Below are 14,903 nucleotides of genomic sequence, written 5' to 3'. Positions count from 1 at the left end.
TGGATTATAGATGGCAGACAGTTGGTGTCGTAAACCACCGCCTCTGTTCAAAGATGGTCGCTCACAGTGGACATAAATGGCTTCTTTCACTCCTCTTTCAAACCATCTGTACACTCTGTCCAAAATGTGAACATTGGCATCCTGGAAAGAGTGTCCTTTATCCTTAAGATGCAGATGGACTGCTGAGTCTTGTCCTGTGGAGGTGGCTCTTCTATGTTGTGCCATACGCTTGTGAAGTGGCTGCTTGGTCTCTCCAATGTAGAGGTCTGGGCATTCCTCGCTGCACTACACAGCATACACCACATTGTTAAGTCTGTGTTTTGGCGTTTTGTCTTTGGGATGAACAAGTTTTTGTCTGAGTGTGTTGCTGGGTCTGAAATGCACTGGGATGTCGTGCTTGGAGAAAACTCTCCTGAGTTTCTCTGATACACCGGCTACATAGGGGATAACAATGTTGTTGCGTCTGTCTTTCTTATCCTCCCTCACTGGTGTCTGGTCTTCTTTTCTGTGCCTCTTTGCTGACTTTATGAACGCCCAATTAGGATAACCGCATGTTTTGAGTGCTTCCTTTACATGTGTGTGTTCCTTCTTTTACCCTTCAGGCTTAGAGGGAACATGTTCTACCCGGTGGTGTAGGGTCCTAATTACTCCAAGTTTGTGTTCCAGAGAGTGATGGGAGTCAAAGAGGAGGTACTGGTCCGTGTGTGTGGGCTTCCGGTAAACTTCGATGTTGAGGTTGCCATTCTCTTCAATGTGCACAGCGCAGTCCAGGAAAGGCAAGCAGTTATCCTTTGTGTCTTCACTGTGAGCGACCATCTTTGAACAGAGGCGGTGGTTTACGACACCAACTGTCTGCCATCTATAATCCAGTTTTGAGATCCCTCCCCAGACGCCTTAACGCCCACTCACATCCTGGGCCATCTGACCTCAGGAATTTGCATGATAAGGTGGGGCCAGGTTTCACAATGAGCTCACCCGAAACCCTGGCTGATTGGGACCCACACCCATTTTCACACCTTGGCTCATGTGATTAGGTAGAGGATCATCAGGGGGTCCTTTTGTCCCTCTGTGGGGGGAAACTCCCACTAGGTTATATCTGGGACTCTCCACCATTTGACCTTAGAACTGAAGAAGCTTCTCGGATGAGAGGTGAAACGTCTTCAAGCAACTTAAAGAAGTCCAGACGCTTTTCTTTGCAAGCTCCTTTGATGCATAAAGTTAAAAGATTAAAACTTACTGATTACGTTACTGATTACTTTTTTCAAGTAACTTTACCAACACTGGTGTGGAGCCAAGATGGCCACCATCTGCAGAGAATCATTTGTTTCCTTTGTCATTCAAGTGGCTACATCTGTGTCTAGAAGAAGAGGAGTAAGAAGGGGTGAGCTGCCATTTGTTTTTTCCTGCTTTGCTAAACTAGAGAGGTAAGCCCATTGTTTTTCATTTGTTACTTTCAGGCAGGTCATCTGAGTTTGTGTTGATGCTTAGTTCTGTTTGTTTGTTGTTTTGGCCTTAGTTCATCCTGAGGATTTTATACTCCTGAACTTTTGAATTTGTTGAATAAAAAATACAGCATTGTTTTTTTTTTCATAGAGAAGTTGTTCCCCCAGGGTGCTTGCGTCTCAGGGAAATGGATGCCTTTTTCATGTCATGTCCAGGCCTCTTACACGGGACTTCAGTACATTAAAGAATGCTGTAAACTAAAACTATCCCCCCGATGTCAGGACATCATTTCCATTCAAGTATTTATCATTTTAGTTTATTTATTTATTATTGTTATATGTATTCTGTTCAGAAATCTTTGCTATTTATCAGGTTCAACTAATCCCAAACAGCTAAGAGAAATTTAAACAGGTGCTCAGGTTTTAGATTAAGGACGTTTTTATAAAGACATTTTATACAATAAGTCCCATATTGTCCTTTAGATAATAGTGTATCTAAAGTGCTGTAGAAGATGTGGTATTTTAGCATTTCATGATGCAGATCTTATAGTGTAAAATAAACCGGTGTTTACTGCTAAGCGGTTTTTGGTAGAAGTAAATTTTCATTTTTAAAATTTAGTAGTTACTCACTTGTCTCCTTTGCTGCGGGCAATGCCAATGAGTTTTTCGATGCCACCGGCATCACGTAGAGCTTTTGCGTTTTCCATGTTTTTGGTGATGACTTCATGCAGTGCGCAACAGATGGCAGTCACTGTGTCATCTGACATGGCCTTGCTGGGAGGGCCTGTGGTTCCAGAGGTCCCACTGCTGGTTGCATTATTGTTGCTGCTGCTGCTGCCTGGTAACCGATGGATCAAATCTCTCATTGCATATTTACCTGGAGAAAATGAAAGAAAGGAACAGGAATCCTTATTAACTTTTAATCTTCACACAGTTTTGTTCGAAGCAAGTCTGAGTGACAGTCACTGGATTTTGTGGACAACATTTTTTTTTAAGTTAATATCACATGCAACTACTTAATAGATAAAAAAAAAAAAAACTCCATAAAACATCAGCTTGAGAGGGCACATTGCAAATCCTCTGATGCATACACTAATTTCAGGACTGCTGAAATTCCAATAAAAGGGGCGACTTTTGGTATTTTGGGGAAAAGGCTGGCATATTAAAAAACTGACATTCAAAGAACTGGTGAGATCGAAGCTACAGAAAGAGGGTGTAATTAAGAAGTACAGGAGATGTCAGATAGGAAGCACATGAATTATGAGAAAGTGAAACAGATGGGGATGAAAGTATTTAAAATCTAGGCTGCCAACAATACTTGTAATTTAAGCTCACCCACAGAGGAAGTCAGTAACGTTCTTGTGCAAGTTAGCTCAAAGAGACTTGAGAAGTGATATAGCTACTTTCAGCTGCTTCCTTATTCACAAGGGGTTGCACAGCACGTATCTGCCCATGTTTGATTTGGCAGAGTCTTTACACTGGATGCCTTACTTAACACAACCCCAAAGAGATTTGTGTCTCCTACTGGAATCAAACCTTGGATCTTTTATACAACGGAGACACTCGAGAGGTGAATGAATGAAATCGTTTAAATGAGAAATGTTCGATGACGTGCATTCAAATGTCGATAATTCCTGAATCTTCCATTCAGAAAGTCACCGCGGAGCGAAATATTAACATGACTGTGGACAATATCACAGCCAATATCAGAGATCCAAAGTTATCAGAGCAAATAAGTGATGAGGACGAGAAGCTGAGGGATTGAACAGATGAGGAGTGATTGTGCTGACTAAGGTGGTGGTGGGCATGAATCAAACATGAGCAGTAGTCAAAAAGTAGGAAACGCACTGACCATCACAAAACCCATCAGTAACGCCTGAGTCAGGCTGAACCCCTGAGACATACCCCACAGGTCATGTTTCATGTAAAGAACAATCAAAGTGGACACAGGGGTGAATACTGAATAATGAACAAGATGAAATGTGGTTAATTTTTAACAAAGTCAACCATCAGAAAGACGAGGATTAGCCTTTGGCTCCACAGCACTCACAAAGAGGTGCACTTCAATCAAGTGACCATCTTCACACGGATGACTCAGTGCGTACCTCCTATATGACGTGTTTTGCTGGAAGCGACAATGCGCACCACTTTCTTTGTATACAAGGTTCGATAATGAACGGCTCCCCGACGTGACTCATGCATCCCTTTAAAATTCATAAAAGTGCATGTCTCCCACTGGTGCTGGATCAGATGAAAACAGTAAGTGCTACTGTTAGTGCGTAACTCAACTGTTGAATCATCTTCAAGTGCGCCATTACATCCTCTCTGGCAGCAGAGGAAACTCAGGCCAAAATACTCAATTTGCAATAAAGTGCTTTTGGATTTGACCAAGTGGTTTTTGTTTTGGGAAAAAAAGCTTCTAAACAACTCATTTTAAGTAAAGCTACAGTATAAAGCTACTAAATACTCAGTACTTTGTATCAGAGGTCCAGTGTTTTGCAGATCTGTGGTTCTGTTTTGAATTTATTAAATTTCACTGTAAAAAAGATGAAAAATTATAACAGCAAAGAGATTGGTTTCTTCAGTTGTGGAATTAAGTTAGAGCAAAGTCTGAACCTAACATCTTTTTCTCATCTCCCGTCTTTTCTTTATTTGCTATTTATCAAACATTCTTCCACATTACACTGAATGATTTCCCCAGACCAATGCATCACAGTGATATCCACGCAGGCCCTACAGCCTCACGGTAAATCCCTCACTCATATTATGTCTAACAAGGCGTCGAGATCTGGGAAGGATTGAAACACCAAAGCAACACGGACAAAAGAGAGATCCTAGAATAACGTAGCACAGGATATTGTAAGGGAGCAGTCACGTGCAAAAAGAGTAATGATGATTTTACACAACAAGCATTTCCGTCACACACTTCTGATTTCACAAAGGCAGCGAATGACGATGCTTAAAATACACACAGAGCTGGGTGGGTGGGGCTCAGGTGGTAGAGTTGGTTCTCTGCAGTCAGGACGTTGGTGGATTGAACCCCGGCTTCTTCTGTCCATGTATCAAAGTATCCTTGAGCAAGGCACTGAACCCTGAGACGCATCGACTGAATTGTGAGTGTGTGTCAGCTAAAAGTACTTTAGTGTGGATAAAAGTGAGTAGAAAGGCATTATATAAGCACCTGTTTATTTAATATTCTCACTCTCTTTCTCTTACACACACACACACACACACGCACACACAAACACACACACACAGATCCATCTGTACGCATAGAGTTGAGAGTTAATTGGCCAAGTGTTATCACAGGCCGGCAGGCTGAACCGAGGTTAAGTGGTCACTGTCTTTTGGCTGTGGAGACACAGTTAAGCTACATTCCAAGATGAAGACTCATTATTTGACTGACTTGAATCACTCAGACTAATTCTTGACTGATTTGCTTGCTGATGATTGATTAATTTGCTGGCGAATTGCTTTATTTAATGATCTGACTAAATTCTGAGTGAGTGACTCAATTATTTACCGCCTGACTGCATGACTTATTTACTCACTGTCTGACAGACAGATAATTTACTCCTTGAGTGACTGACTGTATGATAAAGTTAGTGACTAATTTATCAAGTGACTGACTGCAGGTAATAACAGTAATGACAAAATGAGAGCATATCTGAGTCTATTAATCTAAATATCTTCTGCCTATAGACAGAAGTGCTGATAAGATGCCATCAGCATGTGCCTAAATATGCTTGCATATTCTGAGCGTGCACCTGCTTGTGTGCATGTTTGCATACACAGGTGTGTTCTTCTTAGTCTCACCAAAACTGCATTCATGACCACGTGTGAGTGAGCAGATTATAAGGAATGAGAGAGGGAAAGAGGTTGTAAGAGGAAGGGTAGAAGATGGAGACAATCAGAAGTAATGTCTCAAGGACATAGAAACTCATGAAAGAAAGCAAATGTTTTTGCTTACATATTCATTGCGCTGAGACGGATGCAATGCTGAAGAATCAAACGGATGGGTCCTCGTTATTCCCAACCCTTCTAATAACAGTCTTGTTAGAGGAAGAGGCTGCATCCCGATAATCAGTAAGAGCTGAGACAGAAATCCTCCATACACACAAACACACCCAACAAACCAAGACGACACGTACGCGTACAGATAAGCATACACACCAATACGCATCTCATCTCAAACGAGACGACGCTCATTATCTGGCTTTCCGTTTGTTTGCTTCGGTTTTTGACTTCTTTATTCTGTTTTTGTAGGATTTTTCCAAGTTACCTGTTTTGGTGTGAAATATATAAGACATTATTCATATTATATTTTGAATCCAATTTTTACAAGATAATGTTTTGTCTCTGGGGAGCTTTATTGTGTTTTTATCAGCTCACAGCATTTATCATAAAACAAATATTAATATTGCATGAGGAAATGAATCGCAGAGCCTAAATTAAACCAAAGCTACGCTCAGACGCCACTTTAGCCAAATACAATCTGGCCTTTTTCCTACAGAGACATATGATACCGAGAGCCTGCAAGAAGCTTATTGATGAATTATAGATTAATATAAATGAGAGGGAGTTGCTGCACTTTCCTAATGTCAGTACAAAATTCAACACATTTTATAGCTTAATCTTTTGATGTGCTCATTACCCTGCTGGAGATACCGCTTGTTAAAGCGAAGCTGGAGTTTACTTACTACTAAGTATACAATCCATCTCTCGTAAGTCTAATGTATTTAAACGAGGGATAATTAGAAATGGTTAGAAAGAGTACAGATACAAATGGGTTTAATAACTCACCATATTGTAGTACAAACAACCAGAAGCCAAACTGAATGTCAAAGCCAGAAACTTTATATAGCAATATTTCATGTAATCTCACAGTGATCATAAGTGCACGCACACGGAAGAAATAATCGAGCTGAGGAGAGGATTAAGATGGATTTTTTTTTTTACGAGTGGGTTGTGACTCATTCTATTTTAAAACCCTAATGTGGCACCTCTACATGCTAGTGTGCAATCTCCCCTCTACTCTTATATCTACTTTCTTTGTCGCTGAAATGTGAGCTAGACCCCGAACATGTCCTCAAGGAGGGAAACAAGCCCTGTGCTGATCACGGCACAGTCTAATAAACCTGTATTACACAACTCCTCCAATATAGCTATCTTCACCTGGGAGGCAGAGCTGGTAATGTATTCCTGTGCTGCATTCCCTCATGTGTCGCTAACTCCCGCTGAGCAGGGCATGCTTCATCAGGGCCATAATGGCTGATTTGATTTAAAGAGATCCAATTACCCTCAACAATGGAGCGATTTGATTGTTTACTGACAGAGAAGGGGGAGTGTTATTGAAGTAAAATTGGAGGTAATTGTCTCAGGGAGATGTGGGGAAAGATGAAACTGCCTGATTGGTTGTGGCGTCCGGCTGTCTGAGAATAAAGGATGGTTAATACACGGTTATCAGTGACTGGGTCGGGGTCCCAAAGGTGGGCTGGTGAATGCTTCCTGGTATCAGAAGCTTCTGGCAACATTGTTTTTTTTAACCTCTTCTGTGTTTTCTGAAGTTGTTGTAGGCTGAATAAAAGCTAACGACTCTATGAAAGTTTACCGCTCGAATAAACAAATCAAACATGACTTGTGACGATGATGTTTTCATAAACACGTGAATTTGATGATGGAAAATGAATACACGTTGGGAATACAGTTATATGTGCAACTAAAGAGTTGCTATGGTGCCTCGAATTATTATACAAACAGGCAGTCTAATAAAAACAGGTAACTGCAGTCTAAATAGAAAAAAAAATATAAAGGAAGCCACTATATCTGTGACAGATGTAATTCTTAGGTGCATCTGTGTGATTTGAATCAGTGTCTCAAGGGTGATTTCATCAGCAGTACATCACCTCATTGACAGGGGGTGCCAGATTCAAAGCAACAGGGTGTTGCTTTCTATTTGCAGGGGATATTTCTTTATTGAAAGCATAGAAGTGATGCGGGCAACATCCTTTGATGTCAGACAGTCAGATTTCACATTCAATATGCAGCCATACACCAAGATTACATCAATATTTAAACCCCGAAGACATCTGTAAACATTAATGCTGTCATTCTGAGATGCAAGATGATTATTGGCACAAAATATACTGATTTTCTTACTTAAATCACCAACGGAAACACACACACACTCTGGTTAATGGCTTGTTTGGAAAGCACATGAACTGAAGTTTATGTCCACACAGGAGCGGAAACCGCAGTCGCACGCACCCTGCAGCCAAACGATCAAAATCTTCATTAGGCAGAAATAAATATAAATAACCTGAAAGAACTGGCTGATTTCCCCACAGCAATAGGAAGTGTATTCCTTTTAACTTCCAAATAAATAAATAAGCTTCAGAGGAGAGTACAGACATGAAACACAGCAGGTTTAAAAGGTCAGAAATGGAGGTAAATTGGAAAGTGGCATGCTGTTGGTTCCCAGTAATAAACTATTCTGGCTTCCTGCGCTTGGTTTTTCACACCAGTTATATCTCACCCTTTTGTGTCTGTCTTTGATGTCTGCAGTTGACGCGTTTACAGTTTAAATTGTAGAAGAAGAAGAGCATAAGACACGGAAAGCGTTAGACGAGGATAAAGGGAGGAGAGGCAGGGATGTGTGAGGAACCTGTGGCTTTATAACAGGCATTCTGCACACATATAGAAAAATGCTTGCTTGGAGAGACATATAAGACGCACACTCTCCGACATAAACACACTAACACTTACTGAGATCAAAGAATTTCTTTACTTTATTTGGTAGCTAAAGCTCTGCTATAATCTTAGTGATGAACACTGGGAGGTCTCTTCAGAGACATTTTCACGAAGAAAAGCATGAGAGCTTTGAATATGTCTTAAAAAATACAGAACTGAAGGGTGTTTGTGCACCTCCAAAGATCATGAACCAGATCCTGGAGTAATAAGTTTAAGGCCCTGAAAATCTGCTAATCATCAAACAGTGTTTTCTTTCCCTCTCTTCTATTTGTTGCTTTCCATTTCTATTTCTCTTCTTGACATGCTCCCAGTCTGGCAGAGGACAAAGAATGCCAGTGTGCTGATAAAAGACATGCCAGACCCTCGAACACGAGAGATTCATCCCGAAGGCGACGGAGAAATTTCATAAAGTGCTGCTGCAACAGGGACAGTGTGTGTCAACTTTGTGTGAGTCAGTGTACATGTCCGCACTGTCTTTCAGCCTGCTTTCTTTGCAAAGTTGTTTGTGCTTACCATTGTGCAGTCTGTTGACAGCAGGGATGGAAAAATATGTAAAAATTGGCGTGGGAGAGGAAAACACAAAATGGACATTCTGTGGTGATCTAAAAATATTTTCTTTGGCTGGGAATGCGCAAAGTGGAAGGAAGCATGTAATGTAATTTCCCCTCCCTGCTCGGTGCAATCAGCCAGCCTACAACGACGTCGGTGTCCCAGAACAAAATGTTTAGATTTAAGGCTTAAAACGGGTGAGTTGTCAGTTGTCAACACCTTTCCCCTTTTTCTTTTTCTCCTGAAGCTGACCTCGAGCGAATACACACTGACGCCTACACACACACTTGCAATCGTGCAATTAGTGACATCCCTGTGGCGCACTACATTGGTTTCCACAGTAACACTCCCCAGCACTGATGTCATCAACGCGAGACACAAAGAGCAGGAGACTGCGATAGAGGGAAGGTGAGGCGTTATGAGCTCATGTCTGAAACTACACTGAGAGAAGACGAGGGAGGAGGAGGAGAAGGTGTGGGAGTGGGATAAATGAACGAGAGGTGAAAATTGGAGAAGAAGAGAGGGAAAGGAAAAGTGTGAGATGGAGAAAAGGGCGTGTAATATTCATATTAAAGAGAGGAAGGTGGCGATGTATAGTGAAAACGAATGGATGATGGCTTAAGCCATCAAGACGTGTGGTTAGAGAAGAGAGGACTAAGAAACAGGAAGAGAAGTGGAGGAAGTAGACTGTTACTCCACTTTTACAATTTCCATCCAGTGTTATCTTTTATGATGGCAAGCTGCTCTCATTTTTATTATAAATTAATAGCACTGATTTTATTACTGTAATCAGAGTAAAGTACAATTTGTCTTCTGTAAACAGTAAGAAGTCAGAAAGATGATCGCCTTATCCCTATTCTGAGGGTGTTTTTATTTGACGTGATTCCAGACATGCTCTCTTTACATTCAGCCACGAGGAATATCAGTGCGAAACTGGCCTGTGTCTGCATAATGTTACCACTGAATCAGGCTGATTACAGCCAGGGTGTTTGAAAAGGGTTAAACAAGACAACAAGAGAACATCCTGATAAGCTGAGGTGTGCACCTCAACAAGCACCCGCTGATTCATGTGAGAGAGGCGCTTTGGAGCCACTTTCAAGTGGAGAGCTTAGTTTGATGTTACTCTATTACTCAATTACTCTAGACCAGATGCAGAAAGGAAGCCAACAAATCTGGTATTCACGCGCTGACTGGATAGATTTTCATGCCTTTTTGTACTCTCTGCTTGGAGCGAGTTTTTTGTGCCATATGTGCACATCATGTCCATCACTATAAAGAATTCTTAAAAGTCTCAATGCTTTTACGAAAAACTAAGAGAATAATTTGTTTAATAAGTAAAACAGTTTCACAGAAGTCCCATATTTTTTAAAAATCTCACACTGCAGATGGGATTTGTGTTTGGAATCAAATCGAATTGAAACCCTTGATTACAGGTTGCAGTTGAGGCCGCTCACTTTGTGCAACGGCATTCATTTATAAAATTTCTTAAACACATGTTTGCATTCATTGCATTTACATGAAATGCTAACCTTTGAATGTGGTTACAAGCATTGCCTGTGTGTTTAAATGGTTGGTGTATTTGGAGAAAATACAGTGTCTTTTTGGCATTCAAGAGCTGTTTCCAATTCATGTGTGTCAAATTACCATCTGTAAGTAAATGGGGAGGAATTGCACTGACAGACAGTGTAGCAGTGAATGGGCCTCATTTATTGCTACACAGGCGTACAGTACATTATGCAAATCAAAAACTATGAAGGAGGTGAAATCAGGAGAGACAAAAACGTTGACAGATGAGAAGAATGATTCTCTGCGACATCAATATGCTACTAAATCACATTACAGGGGGATTGGAATATAAGCATACATATGCAGTTAGGTCTTAGCTATCACTGCTCTCTATTTTTTTCCCTCTTGTTTCATTTTCCCCCGCTCTCTGCTCGGTCTCTTTAGCCTGACTTGGCCCCTCTTTGCGTTTTTCTTCAAACCTTCTCGATTCTTGCTCCTTCCCTCTCGCTTGTCTTGCTCTTATCCAATCACAGAGCTTTCCAGAGGACTTGACACTGAGGTTATTGTATGCGAAAGATGATTCTCTCTCCGCTGGCACTGCTGAGCGCTCACGCAAACTACCACTCCCCCATGGTGATGCTGCCAAACTTACCGGCACTAACAGGTTATGACACACGAGTTCTATAAGCCGAAGATTTGGCTTTTGCTTTTAGAAAGAGGTGATTTTCTCTAGATTAGCCATGCAAAATGATATTATAATTGGCTGGAACTTTGATCTTACAAAGACAGAACAAACTGCGCTTTGAAATCACTTTGTCGCTTCAGGTTAAACTGTTGTTTTACTGAAGTATGTGGTGTAAAGTAAAAAAGGTGTCTGAATCAGAGGTTAGAGTCACTAGTGAATAAAGTTTTTGAACACTGGCCAAATGGGGCTTGTCTCAGGAGTGCCTGGCCTCTGCCTCTTCTCTGTCAACATGTATCAACTTACACCTTGCCAAGAGCAAAGGCTCAACCCTCACTATTCCCTCTCCTGTTTCACTTGCTCGCTCTCAATCTTCTCTGCTTTTAGGAAACTTTTTTGTCAGTGGGTGCCACTGACACTGACTATCTTTCTACTTTACTTGTTAAGAAGAAGACATTCGTCTTTTAACGGCTAACGATTATGAAATGACTTCTGTGATTTAAGATAGCTGACCTGAGTCAGCATACCATCACTCTAAATGTCTGTAAAGGTTCTCAGTCATCCAGGTCATCGTAGTCAAAGGAGCTGGCAAAGAAAAGCGTCTGGACTTCTTGAAGTTGCTTGAAGACGTTTCACCTCTCATCCGAGAAGCTTCTTCAGTTCTAAGGTCAAATGGTGGGGAGTCCCAGATATAAACCTAGTGGGAGTGACCCCCCACAGAGGGACAAAGGACCCCCTGATGATCCTCTACCTAATCACATGAGCCAAGGTGTGAAAATGGGTGTGGGAGGTGGCTCTTCTATGTTGTGCCATGCGCTTGTGAAGTGGCTGTTTGGTCTCTCCAATGTAGAGGTCTGGGCATTCCTCGCTGCACTGTACAGCATACACCACATTGTTAAGTTTGTGTTTTGGCGTTTTGTCTTTCGGGTGAACCAGTTTCTGTCTGAGCGTGTTGCTGGGTCTGAAATACACTGGGATGTCATGCTTGGAGAAAACTCTCCTGAGTTTCTCTGATACACCGGCTACATAGGGGATGACAATGTTGTTGCGTCTGTCTTTCTTATCCTCCCTCGCTGGTGTCTGGTCTTCTTTTCTGTGCCTCTTTGCTGACTTTATGAACGCCCATTTAGGATAGCCGCACGTTTTGAGTGCTTCCTTTACATGTGTGTGTTCCTTCTTTTTTCCTTCAGGCTTAGAGGGAACATGTTCTGCCTGGTGGTGTAGGGTCCTAATTACTCCAAGTTTGTGTTCCAGAGGGTGATGGGAGTCAAAGAGGAGGTACTGGTCCGTGTGTGTGGGCTTCCGGTAAACTTCGATGTTGAGGTTGCCGTTCTCTTCAATGTGCACGGCGCAGTCCAGGAAAGGCAAACAGTTGTCCTTTGTGTCTTCCCTGGTGAACTTGATGTTTTTATCCACAGCGTTAATGTGCGCAGTGAAGGATTCCACTTCTTGTGTCTTGATTTTGACCCAGGTGTCGTCTACATATCTGTACCAGTGGCTGGGTACTCTCCCTTTGAAAGAGCCAAGAGCCTTCCTTTCCACTTCCTCCATGTAAAGGTTGGCTACAATAGGTGACACGGGGGAGCCCATGGCACAGCCATGTTTTTGTCTGTAAAAGCCTTCGTTGTACTTGAAATATGTAGTGGTGAGGCAGAGGTCTAACAGTGTGCAGATCTGATCGGGTGTGAAGTTGGTCCTGTCCTCCAAGGAGCTGTCTTCTTGTAGTCGTTTTCTGACAGTCTCCACGGCCTCCGTGGTGGGTATGCAAGTGAAAAGAGAGACTACATCAAAGGACACCATGGTTTCATCTGGATCCAGGGTAAGTTTCTGGACCTTGTCGGTGAAGTCGGTGGAGTTCTTGATGTGGTGTGGGGTGTTCCCCACGAGAGGCGCGAGGATGGTAGCAAGGTGTTTAGCAATGTTGTAAGTGGCTGAGTTTATGCTACTGACTATGGGTCTGAGTGGGACAGCTTCCTTGTGGATCTTAGGAAGTCCATAGATGCAGGGTATGGCATCCCCTGGGTAAAGGCGGTGATATGTAAGGCGGTCAATAATTTTGTCCTTTTCAAAGTCTTGAAGGCAAGCTATAACTATCACTCTAAATGTAATAAATGTAGTAATTCATTTAAAAAATCCCTGAGAAGGTGTCTGCTGTGTCTGACAGTCCCACTGAGAATCAGCATCCCTCCCTGCAGCTTTATGTAGTTTGTGGCACAATATTTCCCGTATTTCCAATATTTTCAGTCTATAAACTGCAGCAGCGTCTTCTTAAGTCCTCTTGTTTGACTTTATTTTGTATTTTTTTGTTCTCATGCATCTGTCAGATGCGTAAGATTTCTATTGTCATTGTCGTGGTCTCTGATCCTGGGTGTGTTTGGACTCTAAATTCTGGCTCTGTTTTGGTTGTAATCGGAGTTTTGATGTTTTGAGTCTTTGATTTAGAGCCTCTGGGTCTCTTCTTTTCTTAATATGCCTTCGAGTTTAGTTTAACTTTTGTATCTTTGTATTCTGGGTTATGTGGCGATGGTTTATTTTGATTCCTGGAGTTTTGGTTTGGGCAGCACTGTTATCACTGTTCCCTCACAGCAAGGAGGTCCTGGGTTTGAATTCATCATCCACTCAGGGCCTTTCTGTGTGTAATTTTGCATCCGTGTCTCTGTGGGTTCTCTCCGGATACTCTGGCTTCCACAGTCCAAAGACATGCAGTTAGGGGTGGTAGGTCAATTGGTGATTTTAAATTGCCAATGACAGGCTGGCGACTGGTCCAGGGTGTGTACTCCAGCATGCTTGAAGCTTAGACCTGACACCCATTAAAACATTTTGTTAAAGTATTCAACAAAAAATTAAGGTTTAATTTATTTGCACTCTATTTTATACTTTGTATTTTTAATTGGGTTACAGTGTTGAACTGTTGTCTGAGAGCAAGTGGGTCCTGGGTTCAAATTCACTGGCTGGATGTGGCCTTTCTGTTTGCATGTTCTCCCTGCCTGTAGTGGTACCCCAGCCTCTTCACACAGTCCAAAACATGCGTGTTAGGGTAACTGTTGATCCTAAATTGGAGTGAAGGTGTGAATGTGAGCGTCAGAGGTTGTCCATCCCTCTCTGTTAGCCCTGCAATAAATAGACTGATGACTTGTCCCGGGTGTAACCTGCCTCTTGCCCTATGACAGCTGGGGCAGGCTCCATCCCCCAGCGACGCTGGATAAGCCGATGGAAATGGATAGCTAGTGTCTGGAATTACTGCTATAGGTGGAGAGCAACAAAAAAGGCTGAAAAAAGAGCGACATGCAAAGGCCTTGGATTGTTTTTCACAGGGATACAAATTAATGTAGCTGTAAGGTCACTGCTATCCAATTCCCTAATGATACATTTGTAGGTGTATTGAATAAACAACAGCAACAAAATAAAACAAAAATCATTCAAACCCATTCAGATGTCTCTATGCTAAGGCTTCAATTATCTGTAATCCCCCGTTGTGTGCCAGCCAGACCGTCACAGTAGGGGGCGTATTGAGCTTTGCCGGTGGCATTCCCCATTGTTCTAACAACACTCTGCAAAACCACAGAGGCAAGCGAAGAGACCCCTCATCTGAAACTGAGGGTAGCGGGGTTGCTATAGGAACCACCGAGCCCATTAGGAAGCTAAGATTACCCAAGATAGTAGAGGAGGAGAAGTGATATCAAACAAATGCATTTATATGCTTTTATGTTCACGCGTGGCGTGGCGCACGCACGCACGCACGCACGCACGCACGCACGCACGCACGCACGCACGCACACACACACACACAATAGTGTCTTAATGCGTCAGGTTAAGAAGTGATCTCTACTACCTAGATGTGTTGATGCTACCAGATTGACTGAGGCTCACTCATTACCACTGTGTACTTTTCAAAGCCAAAAGCAAGCCTTTGATCTGCTTGTCTCTTCTGCTCTCTCCCTCTCTTCAGCCCATCTCTTTCAAATACATATCAA

General features: G+C 42.2%; 1 protein-coding gene across 1 annotated transcript in view; it reads right to left on the bottom strand.

Moving 5' to 3' along the window:
* ctnnd2a (catenin (cadherin-associated protein), delta 2a) overlaps positions 1 to 14,903 on the bottom strand; it is a 285,195-nt gene that overhangs the window by 26,086 nt on the left and 244,206 nt on the right. Inside the window, exon 20 of the mRNA XM_085418472.1 lies at positions 2,073 to 2,319. Within this exon, the coding sequence (XP_085274598.1) occupies positions 2,073 to 2,319 (247 nt within the window). The remainder of the gene's footprint in view (positions 1 to 2,072; positions 2,320 to 14,903) is intronic.

The sequence above is a fragment of the Rhamphochromis longiceps genome, linkage group LG9, assembly GCF_057381845.1.
Source record: "Rhamphochromis longiceps isolate RC_006_pf linkage group LG9, R_longiceps_female_GT1.1, whole genome shotgun sequence".
NCBI lineage: Eukaryota > Metazoa > Chordata > Actinopteri > Cichliformes > Cichlidae > Rhamphochromis > Rhamphochromis longiceps.
The sequence above is the reverse complement of the archived record's forward strand: the minus strand, read 5'-3'. Positions and strand labels throughout refer to the sequence as shown.